The sequence below is a fragment of the Arachis stenosperma genome, chromosome 2, assembly GCF_014773155.1.
Source record: "Arachis stenosperma cultivar V10309 chromosome 2, arast.V10309.gnm1.PFL2, whole genome shotgun sequence".
Taxonomy (NCBI): domain Eukaryota; kingdom Viridiplantae; phylum Streptophyta; class Magnoliopsida; order Fabales; family Fabaceae; genus Arachis; species Arachis stenosperma.
In genome coordinates, this window is record NC_080378.1 from 119,815,725 (window position 1) to 119,835,735 (window position 20,011).

The window sequence follows — 20,011 nt, forward strand, 5'->3', positions numbered from 1 at the left end:
TTATTCTCAACCGCCCCAATTACTATTGCATTTATGTGATTATAAATGGTCTTAATAGATCGCCTTCTTTTTTTTCAATGCTTGGAACTACCCAACCCACCCTCCACCATCCCTTAATTCAATTTAATTGATCAGATTCTTCTCTTCCAAACCCACAATTAAGTTTTCTAATTCATGCCATTGTTCTCATTATGCTCGTGGATCATGGTTGTTACAGGTCATAAGGATAGTGATTGAAACTATAAAATTGATTTTTCCATGGGCGTGCCCTTAATAAATTGTTAGCATTTAATCTCATCGACAAAGTCAACAGAAACATTATCTCTTCCCATTAGTTGCAAACCATATGTTTGAGTTCAACAAAAATGCTTCATTACTTAATAGTTAGGTATGCACTAAAGACATGTCTATTACCAGAAATTCTACTCAACAATGAGTTTTTACCATTGTTAGTATTTTAATTCAAGAGCTCTATCACTGCACTATTTCGGTGTTAATAATCATGATTGTTTCTCACTATTGTGGACTGAGACATAAAAATGGGTTAGGTCGGTGTGGCAGCCACATGATTCATGATTTTTACAACAACCTTAGTGGGCCTTGCAATCTATTTTTGACTCTCAATAACAAAGTACACAGGATCTATCTACTTGTTTGTGTGCCACGGTAAACTTAGGATTCTGCTACTTTTATCTTGTCTCAAATTTTAACCCTTTCCTTTCAATTAGTATATAAAAATGGTGGCTATAACAAAAACAGCATGTGCTCTTGATTGAATAAAACAGTTATATATCTATCATAAAAAGAAGTCAAGAAAAAACTAAGGTCCAATTCACCTAAACACAAGTAAAACTGCCAGTGCAGAAATTCTGAATCCAGTCTCAGAAAGATACTCAATTTTTTTTCTTCCAATATTACATATTAATTATATAACTAGAATAGTGCTATTTACGCTCCACTCTTTGTGTGGGGGGGGGGGGGAATTGTGATGCCCTCAGTTCTAAGAAGAGGGAAAAACCGTTAAAAGAAAATGGAGCGCAAGTAGCACTATACTCATCCTACAAGAGAAAAGAGCAATAACATAAGAAGATAGGTTTAAAAAAAAAAGGTGATAGAGGTTACTAGAACTAAAATCCTAATAACAAGTATTTCTAGCAGCAGAAAAAATAGTAATAAGACGATTCATCTTTCTTAGACTTGTTATATTTTGAGTACTTATCACTCTGTCACTAAAAATAGTGACAGAGTGAAAGGTAACAAGTAAAAGGAAAATAAAAGAGTCACAGAAAGATTTTTCTGCCGCAAAAGAAGTACTCAAAAGAAGGTAGAAAATAAAATACTAGTCTAGTTCTTGTTCCTCCTTGTGTTGTTGTTGTCAATGTTGTTGTCTTGAAGAACATCAAGCAAAACGGTGCTCTTGCATTTGGGACACTTAGGATCATCAACAGATAGCATCACATACATGAGACAACGTTGGCAACCAACCACCACCATGAACGTAGCTTCAGGGCTGTCTGACCACTTCACACTGTCGTTGTCATCTTGGTTATTCAGCTCAGTTGACACGCACGAACTCGGCGGCGACACGGTTGCCGATCGAGCCGGCGACAACTCCTCCTCCTCCACCACCCTCCTCCGGTCAACCCTTGGTGGTGATAGGTTCAGCTTCAAGTCAAGCTTTGGAAACCTTCCATTCCTCTGACTCATGGTTTTGTTAGTTATTGGTTTTCTTCCTCTTCGGCTACTCTTTCTGTCTTTCACCTGTTTTTTAACAAGAGAGCAAAGGACTTAAGTGTAAATTCATATACTTCAAATCAAACTATGTGACAAAAGAAATACATGAAACAAAAAAAAAAAGTGAAAATTGAAAAGAAAAATATCTCTATGTGTATGTATGTACCTTAAGGATTTGAAGGAGAAGTGGAAGATATAAGAAAGAAAGTGATGTTTTATGTTTGTATTGGAGGGTTTGGACCTTGAAGGAAGGCCATGTTTATATAATGAAGAGAGGGGGTGATTTAATAAAGCTTAATTTAATTGTGAGAGAGAAAGAAAGAGAGAGAGAGAGAGAGTGTATGTTGTGTGATGAAATTGAATTGAATTGAATTGAATTGAATTGAATTGAAGTGATGTTGTATAGGGGGGGTAGAAGAAGAGTGTAAATTGTGAGCAAGAAAAGTATTAATTGTATGGAGAAATGGCAAGTGAGTATGCTGTATGCAGGAAGCGGAAAATTAAATTGAAAGCAAGACTAAATATAAATATAAATATAAATAAATATAATACAAAGTGCATAGTGAGGGCCTTTCTTCATTCATTACTATTTGCTTATTTATGTTTCAATGTGAGTCGGTCTTTAAGACCCTCAGAGATATGTGCAATACTTCAGACATTACTTTATATGCCTCAATAGATTAAGTTCATAAATATATTAATTTTTTTCAAAATATATATATATAGGTAAAAAATTAGTTATTAAATTAATCATAATATATTTTTATATAAAAATATATGTTATTTTAATTGTTTTTAATGTGTATTTTGTATTTTAACGTATATTATATATGAGTGTTATAAATTAAAATTGGTCAATAAAAAACTTTAGATTGAATATTTTGTATTCTAACAAATTTTTATTTTACAAAAGTCCTTGAAAATTTTTTCTATTGAATAGATTGGTCTTTTCTTTATTTTTTAAAGGAAGATTAATTTATTTTATATATAATAATTTTTAAGATTTAATTTAATTGGTTTATAATAATATTAAAATTTATTGAGAATTTATTTATATTATACTTTGAGTTTAATATTCTTAAATTTTGATTGTTTAACAATTGAAGTTTTAATTTGGTGGAAACTCAGGTGCAGTCGACTTCACGTGAAGTTGATGTCTAAGAGTCATTAAATAATTTGACTGATTTGACTAAATTTTCATCTAACGACTCTCAGATATCAACTTCACGTGAAGTCGACTTCACCTGAGTTTTCACCTCTAAATTTATGTATTTTCTCCGTTTCATACTATGTATGTGTTACTTTAAAAAAAAATTCATTTAATATATCTGTCATTCTCATATATTTCAAAGTAATATTTACAAGGTATTATTTTAAAATTTTTTACTTCACACAAACAACAACCAATGAAAATATTTACAATGAGTTAGCCAATAAGAATAATTTGATAAATTATTTTGTAATCAACTTTGTTTTAGGTTCCTTTTTTTGTGACTTGTTTTAGGTTCCTTTATTTAGCAAACAAGTGACCAAAGTGATAACTACTATAAATTAAAAGGCGTACAATAATTTCTCTTAATTTGTTTTGTAATAAATGCTCATAAATTTTAAAATTAAAAATATCTACCAGATGAAGAGAGATATTATTATTTCTAATATTGATGAATTAAATTTCATAGTTTCAAGAGAGAGCGAATTTGTTATTCTCATGTTAGTTTAGGAATAAGATATCTTAGTAATTTCAACCAAAAAAAAAAAATCATATACATTAGACTAACCAGAAAGTTAAAATCGAATATTATTTTTTAAATAATTACTTATTTATATCTATTTTTTGGTGACTCTCATTTATATCTATTTATATTTATTATGTTGACTAAAATGATGTTTTATTTATTTTTTATATTATGCTCTCAATATTTTTAATTACAATTAAATATTTACCTCATAGAGTAATTTTGGTTAAAAAACAATACCCTTCTATATTTGCATTAACACAAAAAAAAGAAGTCAATACTTAAAAAAAAAGAATTTAGTTAATATTAATTTAATTACATGACAAATACAAAAAAAAATATTATTGATATCTAACATTTCTTTAAATATAATACAATAGAATACACTCTCATGCATCTTCATCCCTTCTTCCACCCCATTTTGTCGATGCAAGAATCACAAAACAAGTAAAAGAATGGTCAAAGAGATGAGAAAAATGATTAAATATATTATAATACTATTATTACATTGGACCACAGATTCCAAATAATGTTCAATTGATGAGGATTGTGGGGGTTGCGAATATTTAACTCTTAAGGTTATCGTTATTATGTTTAATCAACCTACTATTGCACATTGCTTAAATTTTCTTTCATTTCTTGGTTTTATATTACTTCCTGGCATTCACAATAATTGATCTTGAGACTTTAATTATTTAATAATAACAACATGTTGACCCTTACTTACTCTTAATAATTAAAATGCCATATAAGAATTCCCGAAGATGCTGGGAAATTAAACTTTTCGTTTTCTAAACAACAATAAAGTCAACAAAAAAAATAAATAAATAATAAATTAAGAAAATTTTGATCTGACTCAAATATATATATATATATATATATATATATATTTTATTCGACCGATGAATTATTTCTCATGGTAATTTTATTGCTTTTTCTTCTGAAACTAGGAGTAAGTTAAAAAAATAAAAAAGTGGTTGAACATTATGGCTGTGGGTGCAATTATTTTATTTAAAAAATAGACAAAAAATAAAAAAAAAACCTTCATCTAAACAGATGAACATTTTTTTGAATTATTATATATGTATTTTGACACATTTTAGACATAACACTTGCTTAACATTTATTACGCTATTTTACATTATGTCTGTGTCTTAATAAAAAATAAAAAAATATTATTTTAAATATACTTGAATATATTTAAATACGGCGACTTATTTACATATTCTTGAAATGAATATAAAACTAACATCTATTATTAATTATTAATATAAAAATTACCTAAAATAATTTATCTGATTAAAAATAAGTTTAAAACAATACAAAATTTTATGTTTTAATATCAAATGAATATCAAGATATTATTATAGTTTATCAAAAAAAATTATTTTATATATTTGTTGTGTCTCATTGTTTATCAAAATTTTGAATATAATATTTCTGTATCTCGTATTGTGTCGTATCATGTGTTAGTATCAACATCTCTAATTTATAGGTTTTTATAGAATAAATTTTCAACCCTAAAAGTTTCTACCACTAAAAATAAATAAACAAATTAAATTCACTCTCTCTATACATAAATATTTTGACACAAAAATATGCTAAGGGAAAACAAGAAGCATGCAGTAATAAATCTGTGTAGTTGTTTGAGGAAGTACAAGAAAGTAATAGATATGCAACCATCATCCGACAGACATGCATTACATTTACAGGATCTGATCTCTATTCTATGTTTCTTTCATTGGGACCAATATTGGACCATTCCTTGTTTAATATAATATATTGCCCTCACAAATAAATAATTTCATTTTAGTAATTGTTCATACCCTCGCCCAAGTATAAAGGCCCTCCAAATAAAAGGCCTAATCCAGAGGATCGAGCCTTGCTAAGCACCAACCTTCACATTAAAAAGTCGGTGTTGAACCCGACTTACTTCCAAGAAGGCGGGACAGAGAATAGCTGGCAGATAAGCACTCATTCAAATGAATAACTGCCCCTAAAATCTCTCTAACTACTTTATCGAGCCATATCTTAACCTCCCTAAGATAGTGGGACGGTTAACACCCTAAAAATATGGCACTACCCCAACGGTGGTTATTGGCTCACCACTATAAATATACTGACTCCCCTCAGGTATCTCTAAGCCCAATACTCTCTAGACCTGCTCACACCCTTGCTAACTTAGGCATCGGAGTGTCTTTGCAGGTACCACCCTCCATTCACTCACGAACACAAATCGGAAGGAGGCTCCAACGTGCAAACTAGCTCGGAAACCACCATCTGCGGACGATTGGGCCAACCAAAGCCATCCATCTTATTAATCTCCGATTACCCACCGTAACAGTAATTATTATGAATATTAAAAAAATATGTATATATAAGTATATATTGTCACGTTAGTTAAAAAATATTTTTCACATTTATCATGTATTATCATCTAAAAAATGAACATAACTGAATTATAATATATAAAATTTTATATTATTACTATATCAAAATTAAATTCATAAATAAATACATTTTTTCTTTAATTTGTCAATTTTATTAGTCATGATGATTTGTTATATAGTAGTGTAGCAAGAATATGGAGCATTTACTAAATTCTAGAGGTGAACTCCAATTGTATATGCCACCTACCCGTTTCTTAATAATATTTAGATATAAAAAAATTGTACATTTAGAGAAACTTAATTAGTGGGTAACTCAAATTAGTTTAGGAGTAAAATATGCTTTTTTTTTTTTTTTGCTAAAATAATGCATCTTTTGGAATTAAACTTTTAAAATATTAATATGAACATTTAAAAATTTAAAGGCAAAAGTCCACGAGATAAAAAAGAATTGTAAAGTAAAATGTAGTTAATCCTAAATAATATTATTTAGAAAACTTATGTGTTATTTTTTTTTCTCCATCTTACTTCTACAGAAAATTATTAGTTGGAGATTTGTGGCAGGAAGTCAGAAATATCTATAGTTATCAAATTTGGTTTAATTTGATCGGTTTGATTGAAAATTCGATCACTCGTTGAACTAGTTAAATATCAAATTTGTTGAATCTCGAGTCAATTCTGTCGGTTTTAGTAAATCGACAACTCAATTGGTTTATATAACCTAGACTTGGTCATGTTTATTTAAAAAAATTGAAACGACGTCGTTTTAGTATCTCTTCCTCCTCCCCCTTCATGTGATGTCCTAATCTGATGAATGCGATGGTCAAACCCACCCTCAAGCCCTCGTTTTTCTTTTCTCTTGTTGTGAGTCTCGTTATTCTTTCTCTCAAGCTCAAGTTCTATTACTCACAGTCTCACTCTCATCTCTCGTCATGGATCTCTCACTTTTTACTGGGTCTCACATTCATTGTCTCAACTCAGGCTAACTCGTCGTCACGGTCTGTCTTATCAGTCGCTGTCTTTTTACGCTCGCTTCATCGACGACAGAAGCAGATAGAACTAGCATCTAGTTCTCGAATTGTGGAGGTTGTCGTCTTTTTGTTTCGACCATTAATTCATTTTGTCAACTTTTTTTACCGTCAGTCCTAAGGGAGCTTCTTTCGACCCTATTTGTTCAGTGAAATTAGAATTTTATGGTGGTTGTTATTGTTGTATATAATTTTTTAGAATTGTTGAAGCTGAATACTAGAGATTTGAAATAGTATTTTTTTATTGTGCATGGTATTTCATTATTATAAATTTTTACTACACCTTAAAAATAATCATAGTTAAATTTATTGTTGTAAATTATCAATTAGCTAAATTTTTGGTGTAAGTTAAATTGTTGCTGAATATATCACTGACCAATTTTTTTTATTGCTGAGTAAATGCTGGATAACATCACTGTTTTTCTATTTTTAATTTGTTAAATTGTTGCCCTGTTTTTTTTGTTTTTTTTCTAGAATTTTAAAATGTCTTATAAAGATAGATATAGATTCTGACTTTGAGATCACTTCTGAATTTGATTTACTAATTATGTTATTTTTTGTTCGTTTTTATTTATTTAAATTAAAAAATATTTTATAATAAAAATTAATTTATTATCTCTTTTTGTAAAAATATACATTTTAATTTTTTATTTTAATTTTATTTAATTTTGATCAAATCAAACGAATGAATCAATAATCTCTCGATTGAATTAATAATTCAATAACTCAATTATAAAATTGAGTTGATTACCGATAACGATAAAAATATATTATTCTTTTAATGGGATTTAAATTTTTTATGAAATATAATCATTGGCAGATATGGGAAGATAGTTAAAAGTCAAACACAACATCTCAAATTTAAATGAAGCATATAATATAAAAACAAAGAATCATATGTTCAACAGCGAATTATATAAATGTCTAATTTATGAGTTGACTGCATAACTAATATTAAATTTAAAATATTAAAAAATAAAAAATTCCTACCTAACTATATCTATATCAATCAAGGACGAAAAAAATTGGTGATCAAGATCAAGGTAATTGGAGAAAACCCTAATTAAAATCCAGCTCCTGCTTTGCATGATTTGGAAACCACTAACAAGAATTGATGAATGGTCAAAAGGAAATTATGTAGAAGTTTGACCAAAGTGATGAAGGGAAATAAAATCAACCTGTAAATAGACATTATTTTATTTTCCATATAAGGAAGTATATGGTCAACGTGGCAAAGGTTCATGGAATGTGCTTTAAATGATTTGTTGATGCATTACTATAATAAGTAGACAACAATTCCATTCTCATTCATCAACACTTCACCACACCATAATATTATTATTATTATTATTATTATTATTATTATTATTATTATTATTATTATTATTATCGATGACAGATGTACAAACAACTTAGATAGGTAGATAAATAAATATATGAATTATTAGGGTTATGTTATGTGTACATTAAAATCAATTATTAAAATCAGATACTAATAAAAAATACATGTTAAAATATAAATATATTATAAAAAATAAATTAAACCACACATATATTTATACATAAATATATTGATAACTGATTTTAGTAACTGATTTTAGTGTCCAAATAGCATTTCTCGAATTATTATTATTCAACTCATTCAAAGTAGTGGAAAACCACACACACCAAATAATTATCATACATACATAAACCAAAGTATACTATACCAACACAGGAAAAATTAAATAAATATCTTACTCTTGTCATTTTCGGTCGCATTATATTTTTCTGCCTACCATTTACTATTTTTTGTTTATTTGTAATGATCATATGATCCAAGTTAAATATGGTGTTTCAGTTCATGTATTTTTATCGAATAATTTACATTTTAAAATAAATAATTTTTTAAAATAATTTTTTTTATATAAGTACATACACAAATATTTTGTCTCAAAATATACAATTTTTATTTATTTTACCTTAATAAAATAAGAAAATAAAAATAGATATTAGGAATCAATATTATTTACTCTTTTTGGCTTGATCCTCTCGTTTTAACCGTTTTTTGTTAATTTTTTTTTATCAAATATGTATTTTCGTATTATTAATTAAACTAAAAGAAATCGATAGTTGCGTATTTTTAGTTTTTTTACCACTTAGATTAAGCTTTTTATATAAGTGATTTCCCAACAGTTTTTGTATGTCTAATGTTTCACGCATACTGTCAAACAAGAAAATAATTAAGCTTTTTTTTTTCAATTACCGCTTTAATTTTGAATTTTATTTTTTAGGATAATTTTTTTCTTGATTTATAATTTTTAACTCATCATATGTACTCAGTCTATTATTATTTGTTATTGGTTGTTCAAACTGAAATTATGAAACTGCAGTACATCTTATGATTATAAATACAAATATACCAAGCGTATAATAGTAGGAATTGTTGGAATAAATTAATTTCAATAATCCAGATTATCCATATTGAATCACCAAAAATATTATAGTGCGGAAGCGTACCTAAATTCATAAATATGAATCATACGATCGGAAGAGTTTGGATCTTGTGGTTCTTTCGATCTTCCTCAACCAAAGCCTTCTGTATTCCTAGGAGGCTGTACTGCAACTCTTTTGATGGGGAAAGAGTAACAAAGGCGGCTTTGGTATATTGGGGACCGAAACCCTGAAGGTCTATTTATATTTGAGCATGGCACCCATTAAACCCTTAAGCCCAAATAAAATAGTATCTAAAGCCCAAAAGATAATATATCTAAAATCCAAAAGATAATTATCTAAGGAACAAAAGATAATATCCGGTTTTATTCTCATTTAATTCCAAATCAAAAGTAACAATGACTTATTCAATTAGCATTTATAACAATAAATGAGATCATCATTATATAAGTCATTTAATTTGAAATAGCATCATTTGTGATTATAATTGATATATGTATTGCCCACAAATAAGTTAGGAAATTAAATAATTTCCTAACAATCTCCCACTTGGGCTATACATATATTCTTTCTTGACATAATCACATTTTATAAACTTTATGCGCGCATCTGAATGCTATTTCTTTCATTACTTTAACAATCTGGTCCGTCTCATACATTAGATATGGAACTACCGCAGCTTTTATCACATTAAATGCCGTGACTAAACCACGCCAATCACCATCCTAATATACTTAACGACATAGATCAAATTTGGATGAGTAATATGGAAATTACATGCCAAGTGATCTCATGCATGTCTATTTCCAGCTGGTCCAACTTTATTGAGATCAAACACAATACAAATATTACAAAATGAACATTTCATATAACATGAAATAAACCATCAACTTAATTCTGCAGAAAATAACTCAATATCTGTCATAGGACATATAGCATAAACTCCCACTAAACCAAGGCATCATAAATATTGACACCCATCCGAGCAGTGTGCTCATGAAAAATTTTAGGGTTCAATCCCTTGGTAATGGGTCTGCTAGCATATACTCTGTTTCCATATGTCCTATGGAAATCTATTTTTCTTAAACTTTCTCCTTGACAACTAAGAAACTTGATGTCTGTATGGTTCGATTTTGTCAAGCTCTTATTGTTATTGGAGTATAGTACTACTGACTTATTGTCACAAAATATCTTTAATGGCCTTTCAATGTCATCTACTATATGAAGCTTAGTGACAAAGTTTTGCAACCATATGCCATGAAATCGGAATCAGAGTACCTAATGATCTCCAAATTTTCTGATCTCCGATAAATAAGCATGTAATCCTTTGTTCTCTTTAAACAACGCATTACGCGTTCAACAGCTATCCAATGATCCATATCCGGATTGCTCAAGTATCTACCTAACACTCTCACTATAAATGATATATCGGGATATATGTAGACTTGAGCATACATTAAATTCCCTAGTGCTAATGCATAAGGTTTATCATGCATTGCTGTCATCTCAAGATCATTTTCAGGGCATTGTTTGAGACTGAACTTGTCTCCTTTAGTTACGGGTGTGTCCATTGGTCTACAACTTTCCATACCATATCTACTTAAAATCTTATCGATATAGTTCTTTTGTGATAATCCAAGAATACCTTGAGAGCGATCTCTTAGTATCTCGATTCCTAATACAAAAGAGGCATCACCAAAATCTTTCATTTCGAATTTGTCCGATAGAAATTTCTTAGTTTCATGCAACAAGCCTATATCGTTACTAGCAAGTAGAATGTCATCAACATATAAGACCAAAAGGATGTATTTACTCCCACTGAACCTGCGGTATACACATTCATCTATAATATTTACCTCAAAATCATAAGGTAATGACTTAATTAAACTTGTGATACCATTAACGGGAAGCTTGTTTGAGACCATAGATGGATTTTCTCCTTTTTCTATTGGATCTCTTTAATGACACTTCTTGAGGTTGTTGAGCTTGCTGTATGGGTTGGGGTTGAGGAGGATTCTCATTATTTTCCTGTACTGTAGCAGTATCTCGAGTAACAATAATATTCTTATTGTTCTCTTGTACTGTAACTGGATCTACAGTAGGATTCTCATTTTGCTCTTGTACTATAGCTGTATCTTGAACAACAATAGGCACAAGGACCTGATCATTGTCAGTTATAGAATCCTCATCAAAAGCAACATTCCTAATATTTCCTTCCCCCCAAACTCAACATCCTCAAGAAATCTCGCATTTCCCGTTTCAAAATAGATCTTAATGCAGGATTGTAAAAGTTGTACCCCGTGAACACTCAGCGTAACCAATAAAGTAGCAACTAATTGTCCTTGAGTCTAATTTTCTTTCATGCGGCCTATAAGGTCGCGCCTCAGCTGGACATCCCCAAATATGCAGATGCTTTATACTGGGCTTTTTCCAGTCCAAATTTCATATGGGGTTTTGTTAACTGCTTTGCTTGGCACCCTATTAAGGATGTATACTGCGGTCTTTAATGCTTCTCCCCAGAGTGATTCAGGCAAGGAAGAATGACTAATCATACTTCTCACCATGTCCTTAAGAGTTCGGTTCCTTCGCTCTGCAACACCATTCATGCTAGGTTTGCCTGGCATAGTGTATTGCAGAACAATACCACACTCCTCTAGGAAAAGAGCAAAAGGCCCGGGACGTTGCTCACCTGAGCCGTCATATCTTCCGTAGTATTCACCACCACGATCAGATTTGACAGCTTTAATTTTTTTTTTTTTCAAGTTGAAGTTCAACTTCAGCTTTGAAAGACTTGAAAACATCCAAGGCTTGGGACTTTTCATGAATTAAATATAGGTACCCGTAACGAGAGTAATCATCTATGAACGTAATAAAGTACCGTTGTCCATTCCAAGAGACAGTAGGGAATGGGCCACATATATCGGTATGTATTAGTTCTAAGACATCTTTAGCTCTCTCGGCACCTAATTTCCTTTCGTTTGTCCTTTTCCCCTTTATGCACTACTCAATGCAGACTTCAAAGTCCGCCAAATTTAGGGGTCCGATAATTTCATCTGACACGAGCCTCTGAATTCTCTGTTTAGAGATGTGGCCTAGGAGTTTGTGCCATAATGATGCCGAATTCTCATTTAGTTTTTGTTTTGCACCCGTTTGCAGTATTTCATTATTATAGGAATTTAAGTTAAGCCTATATAGATTATCCACCAAATGACCAGAGCAAATATTATTTGAATTGTAAAAGAGACTTACTTTATTGTCTCTGAATGAACAAAAATAACCTGATTTGTCCAAACGAGAAACAGAAACCAAATTTCGTCTAAATGACAGTACATAAAATGTCTCTAATAAATCCAAGTAAAATTCACTCGTGGAACATAATCTAAAGGTTTCTATAGCTTTGACCGCAACTATATTGCCGTCTGCTACGTAGATGTATCTTTCAACATCACTTGGCAGTCGACTCCACAGACAACCCTGCATAGTGACACTTACATGAGTAGTAGCAGCAGAATCTACCCACCAAGTATCAACAGGTGCATAACTTAAACTAGCCTCAGAACAAACGAAAGTAAGAACTATACCCTTCTTTACACGCCAGGTGGCATATTTGGTACAATCCTTCTTCATATGTCCCACCTTTTTACAGAAGAAACAAGTTGAAACTTGATCTTGTTTCTTAGCCTTTTTTTTTTTTTTTGCTGAGAAGGCACATCCGCAGTAGTATCACGCTTTCTTTTATACTGATAAGATGAAGCCATGTGAGCACTTTCAGTCTTATCTTGCTGTAGCCTCTCTTCTTCTTGCACACAGTGAGATATAAGCTTATTTAAGGATCAAGTATCCTTCAAAGTGTTATAACTCACTTTGAATTGCCCAAAGTGTGCAGGAAGGGAAATCAAAATGAAATGCACGAGTAAATCTTCAGACAACTCTAATTTTAGTGCTTTCAATTTTGAAGCAAGATGAGACATTTCCATAATGTACTCCCTTATGTTTTCTTTACCTTTATACCTCATGGAGACAAGTTTGCTCAAAAGACTACTTGCCTCCGCCTTTTTATTCTTGGTAAAGAATTTTTCAACATCCTTTAGGAACTATTTGGCATCTTTATCCTCAGTAATTGAGCCCCGAAATGCCTCAGAAATTGAGCGTTTTATAATCATAATGCTCATTCGATTGGATCTCTCCCACTTCTCTATTTTAACCTTGTTGAGATTTTTCGGAGTGGAAGTGAGTTTCTCCTCTCGAAGAGCTATATCTAGATCCATACAACCGAAGACAATCTCCACGGTATCTTTCCAAACTTTAAAGTTTGAACCATTCAGCATAGGAATACTGCTAATTTGCGCAGAAACATTGGTAGCTAAAGCCATAGTTTCTGGATTAGAACAAAAAGAACATGCAGTAAATATTAGTTAATTAATGGGTAAAAAATCCATATTGAGATATCTAGTACAACATTAATTTTCAATCTTTGGATAGAAAAATTAACTGTAAGTGATACTCTCATTGCAGTAATCAAATATTGTCAAAATTCCTGTCACACATTAAGCCTTTCTTTGGACCGACTTAATGCGCACATGGAGACTTAAACTTCGCAACCTATTTATTACCGCATATATTTTCTATTAATTGGCCAAACAATAACCTTCCTTTGGGCCGATTATTGATCGCATAATTAATAGAAAATAAACAAAAGTGTGCAATGCTTATTATTTGGCCAAACAATAAACTTCCTTTGGGCCGATTATTGTTCGCATAAATAATAAGTATTACTTTATTCTTTAATTAGTTACCCAAATATGTATTTACCATCAATATGTGTATGTAATTCGGCCAAATACAGACCTTCCTTTGGGCCGACCAATATTCGCATGAATTACATATCACCATATTCCTAATGTTTTAAATAAATCAATTTTCACAAAAGAGGCTACTTTGGCAGCATAATGTTCAATCAATTTATTTCAAAACCAAATCTTTATAAAATAGATGGGTATACTAATCCAAATTGTTAGTAGTTTCTTTATGTAACAATTAAATAATATTTTCTATTATTTAAATATTATTAATATGTATACATAACTTGGCCAAATATAAATCTCCTTTTGGATCGATTAATATTCGCATAAGTTACATATACATAATAATTCTTATATCCTATAAGGATAATCAATTAACTTTACACCAAATTAATAGCACACATAATTAAATCCAAAATAATCATAATAATGTTCTTTAGAATAAAACATCTGTTTATTACGTAAATTAATTGTCAAATCGCTCTCATGTAAAATATATATATATATATATATATATATATATATATATATATATATATATATATATATATATATATATATATACCTTAATGTATTATCCAAACAATAATATATATATACATATTCATAATGATAATACACGTATATATATATATATATATATAAAGATTGCAATCACAGTATTAGAATAAAAAAAATGTTAACCTTTAAAGTGATTATATATCCTATACTGTGAAAGGTTATATATACAGTGCCGTTTGCGTTGCCTTTTTTTTTTAATTATTATTAAATATATATACGTATATTGATGCACATACAAAAGGGAACAATTAGCGTGTAACAATTTCGGATGCAACGTAAACAACGCATATATATATTGATCTAATAAAATAAAATCGAATATTTTCGATGATTAAATTATGGATGGCTCTGATACCACTTGTTGGAATAAATTAATTTTAATAATCCAGATTATCCATATTGAATCACCAAAAATATTATAGTGCGGAAGCGTACCTAAATTCATAAATATGAATCATACGATCGGAAGAGTTTGGATCTTGTGGTTCTTTCGATCTTCCTCAACCAAAGCCTTCTGTATTCCTAGGAGGCTGTACTGCAACTCTTTTGATGGGGAAAGAGTAACAAAGGCGGCTTTGGTATATTGGGGACCGAAACCCTGAAGGTCTATTTATATTTGAGCATGGCACCCATTAAACCCTTAAGCCCAAATAAAATAGTATCTAAAGCCCAAAAGATAATATATCTAAAATCTAAAAGATAATTATCTAAGGAACAAAAGATAATATCCGGTTTTATTCTCATTTAATTCCAAATCAAAAGTAACAATGACTTATTCAATTAGCATTTATAACAATAAATGAGATCATCATTATATAAGTCATTTAATTTGAAATAGCATCATTTGTGATTATAATTGATATATGTATTGCCCACAAATAAGTTAGAAAATTAAATAATTTCCTAACAGGAATGAAAATAACGCAAATACATAAATAAAAAATATATAAAAAACGTAGTTTTCTGCCTTTTATTCAGAATATTCGTGGACTATTAAATAAAGATAGGGGATATAATAGGATATAATATTTAATTTAGTTCCGATTTTGTATATGTAAATTTTTCATTACACTGTATCCGGCAGTTAGCGACAATTATGAAGTGGAATAGCAGCGGATGTCAATCAGCTCAAAGATAAAGTGCGGTAAAATTTTTAGCGGCGATTAATAATAACTACTGAAATAATCACTGTTAGTCGATATTTTGCTGCAGGTTATTTTAGTGACAGTTTTAACCGCTACTACAAACGTAACTAAGCCTACTTGTAGATGGCGATGGTTGTTAATCGCAGCAAAATGTCAATTGTCAAAATACTGTGTTTCTATTATAGCGGTAGATTTATAACCACCGCCAAATGACCCAAATGACATATTATATTTCTTTTAAAGCCGAATTTTTAATATATGATCAATTTTTAAATTCTTTTTACGTTCTTCCACTAGGGTAAGTTGCTTTAATTTATTAAAACAAATAATAACCAATCAAACTTAAAAAAAAAATAGAACAGAAATAGCTAGATGCTATGTTAGATTATGTAAAATGATATCGTTTTAATTTTGGCACTCATAAGTAGTGTTTATTAAAATTTTTTCTCCCAAAATAAGTGATACGGCGTTATTTTTTTACTACTTATTTAAGCGTCAAAATCAAAACTGCATCATTTCACAAATTCTAATGTGGCATCTGTAAAGAATGTTTATTGAAACTTGTTTTTCAAAATAAGTGATATGGCCGGCGGTGTTTTTTAACTATTTATTTGAATGTCAAAATTAAAATTATACCATTTCACAAGTTTTAACGTGCTATTTGATTGTTTATATCAATATTATATTAACGTTTGTATGTCAAAAATTATCTCAAAAATTAATGTGAATTATATTTATAAAATTTAAGAATTAAATAAAAATAATTAAAATTTTAAAAATTAAATTAAAATATAGGTATAAATTTAGCCATTAAATTGAGTATTAACTGAATATAATAGTATCAATGCAAAACTGATGAGTCCGGTTTTGTTTATTAAATTTAAAGCTGCATTGAAATAATGTGTATTGAGTTGGAGCTTTAATGAGAGCCACCCGAAGCATATGCTACTATACCATCCTTCTTTAAATATTGCTTGATAAGTACAAAATATTTAATAATAATATCGGTCATCCATTTATGAGAATATATATATAGGGTTGCTTCCAACCCAAAAAAATAAAAGTAGTCATAACTTCTCCCTTTGATTGTCTTGAAAATAAATGAATTCACCTTAAAATACTCAAAGGTTGATGAGATAAGTGGTTGAAATATGTATTTATTGTCTTGTTAAATATTAGCTATATACTTTCACAAGTCCAAGGCACATATATATTTTATAAAGTTATCCACTCAATTATTCAATTAGTAATTTTATTTTTTATTTTATTTTATAAAATAATATATACATATATATTTATATATACTGAGTTTTTTTAATTTATATTTTTCAATATATCAAATGCTAGTGATTCTTTATTTTATTTAAAACTAGGAGATAACTTAGTTAGGGTGATATTTAGGATGGTATAGATATTATTTTTTATTCAAAATTATATATATAAATTTAATTTTAATATATTAATAGTATAAAATATTTTATATAATCATACAATTATATTCGTTTTTTTTGAATGACCATTCATGTAATCAATAAAAATAGTAGATATTTTTTATAATGTGATACTAAATGATTAAATGTACATATAAAATTATTTCACACGGATATTACATTAAAATTAAATAATATTCACTTGGATAATTTCTAACACAACCACACACTGATATATATAAATTTGAATCTAAAATTTTTTGTTACATTTTCTTTTGGTTGAACTACTACGTATTGTTTGGCGATGAATTGAAGACAAATTTTTGGTGTTCAAGTTTTGGGAATATTAATAAGGCTAGGGAATTTTTACTGAAAGGAATATAGACTTTAATTAAAATGTTGTAAGATAAAGTATATTATTAGGTTGGTTTAACTGATCGACTACATCTTTATTTTCTTTTAGTTTAGAAATAATGTTAAGAAAATTTAATCCTTATGATGACTAACCCAACTTAACTACTAAAATCAGTTACAGTTTAATAAATTTCAGTTTATAAGTGACCTTAATAAGAAAAAGAAAAATATGAGTCGAAGTAATATAATTAGGGTGAAAACTCAGGTGCAGTCGATTTCATGTCAAGTTGATAATTGAGAGTCGTTAAATGATTTGACTGATTTGACTAAATTTTTATCTAACGGCTCTCAGTTATCAACTTCACGTGAAATCGACTGTACCTGTATTTTCATCTATAATTAGACATAATATAATTCCAAGTCCAATATCTAAGATTCAAACATTATCCGAACAAATAACATTTATAATTAGAAAATCTTGACATGCAACTCCACAATAATTGAAATTCTAAAAAAAAAATCTTTGAATTTCTGAATATTATAGATATAATCATTGGTCTCATTTTATTCATTTAAACATTTTAAAAAAATAATTTTATAATATGATATTACTCAGAGCTTCTATGATAAAAAAATTTAAAATTTCAGTTACAACAACAAACAAAATTGGTCGTTAATATTTTGTTCCCTTTGATTTTTACTAAGGAAACAAAAAAATGGAAGTAAATTAAAGAGGTAATTTAATTTGTAAATATAAAAACTCCAGAATCTTATAATGTGTGTATATTTAGGGTACTTAGACACTTGTTTGATTATATGGTATTACCGGTAATGATTATGTTACATGCATATTAAAATTAGCTATTAAAATAAATTATTAGTATAAAATATATGTTAAAATATAAATATATATTAAAAATAAATTAAATTATATATGTATTTATACACAAATATATTAATGATTGATTTTAATAACTAATTTTAGTGTACGAATATAATTTTTTATGCTGCAAACATGCTTAGTCTTTAGTATTGTTCACCTTAGTATGACTCATACTTGTTGTTTTTATCCATAAAATTCAGCTCTTTATCGTGTTAAAAAGAAAAAAAAAAAGAAAAAGAAGGAAAAATAAAAAAAAAAGAAAGAGAAAAAATGGATAATGTAGGGTAGGTAGAGATGTTCCTAGAATTTGCATGGTGAATTTAGTGATGAACATGTACGTGTATGAATGCATGGTCCGTCGTACAAAACGAAAAGTGCAAAATAGTCTTCCATTGGAAACCACGTGTACATTCCATTTCTCATATCAAGTGTTTTATAAAATCTCTCCTATATAGTTATACTCTTAATTAAACAACATGTGAGGCTTTTAAAATTGATGAGGATTACTAGAGTGGATTATGAAGTATCTATAATTGAATATCTATTGCTAATTGATGTTAGAGATATAATTATACATAATTTTTATTTATTTAAATTCTTAAAATAAATAATTTTATGACATAGTTATTATAGTTTTTATGAGTAGAATATCTATAGTTTAATATAATTATTATTATTATTTTTGGAAAAAAAAATTCAACATAAAATATACTAAAATTTAAAGTCTAAAAAAAATTCTTGCGAGATAAAAGATGTTTAATTTGATATATTATCATTTATGAATAACTTCTTATTTATTGAAATCCTGAAATTTTAAAGCACATATTTATTATAATAAAACGATATATTTTAAATGGATATACACAAGATGTATTAAGTTTTTTTTTTTATTTTAGTCTATGATAATAATAAAAAAAATTTGTGGTCTATAAATTTTATTATAATTTTAGCTTTTATTATGATAAAAATTAAAATTAGAATTGAATTTATGTATTATGGTGGATAAAATTTGTGAATTGTGAAATTTTTTTTATTGTTATCATAGACTAAGATGAAAAAGTAATTTGATAAAATGAGTTATATTATAAAATTAATTATTGTAATCTTGATCGAACGCTAAAGAAAATTGAAGATTTTGCCCCCCTCACTGTTAGAAAGTCAAACAGAGAGAAAGAGGAATAGTATTGGTGTCTGTCTAAACCTTTAAAGCCATTGAATTTTTGTGTCGAAACAAAAATATAACGGAATTAAATTCGTGGAGAGCGATTGCCTAACCATTCTATACCAATATCCTCATGTGCCTCTTCAAATCAACTCTTTACTTTAAATAATAAACCCCAAGAATGGACTTTGGGATATTCTTCACTCCCTAATGTCATCTTTAAATTAAAAAAACAAACACAATCAAAAGATTATTCATCTTAATTACTATACATTATATATACATTATTTTTAGTAAGTTTAATTTTGTTCCGATTCGGTTCAGCTGGCACAATGCTTCGGCCCGAGCGGCCGACT

At 28.9% G+C, this 20,011-nt stretch overlaps 1 protein-coding gene across 1 annotated transcript; it reads right to left on the reverse strand.

The window, feature by feature from the left end:
• Window positions 1-790: 790 nt before the first annotated feature.
• On the reverse strand, window positions 791-2,126 carry LOC130961862 (protein GL2-INTERACTING REPRESSOR 1-like). Its single transcript, XM_057887899.1, has 2 exons — window positions 1,901-2,126; window positions 791-1,761 (listed from the first exon to the last, which is right to left on the reverse strand). The coding sequence occupies exon 2, from the start codon at window positions 1,705-1,707 to the stop codon at window positions 1,345-1,347; it is 363 nt and encodes a 120-aa protein (XP_057743882.1). The 5' UTR covers window positions 1,708-1,761; window positions 1,901-2,126; the 3' UTR covers window positions 791-1,344.
• Between the last annotated feature and the right edge of the window lie 17,885 nt (window positions 2,127-20,011).

What these genes read in the sequence shown, in the direction of transcription:
- LOC130961862 (XM_057887899.1), bottom strand. Translation starts at nt 1,707, where the DNA reads ATGAGTCAGAGGAATGGAAGGTTTCCAAAGCTTGACTTGAAGCTGAAC.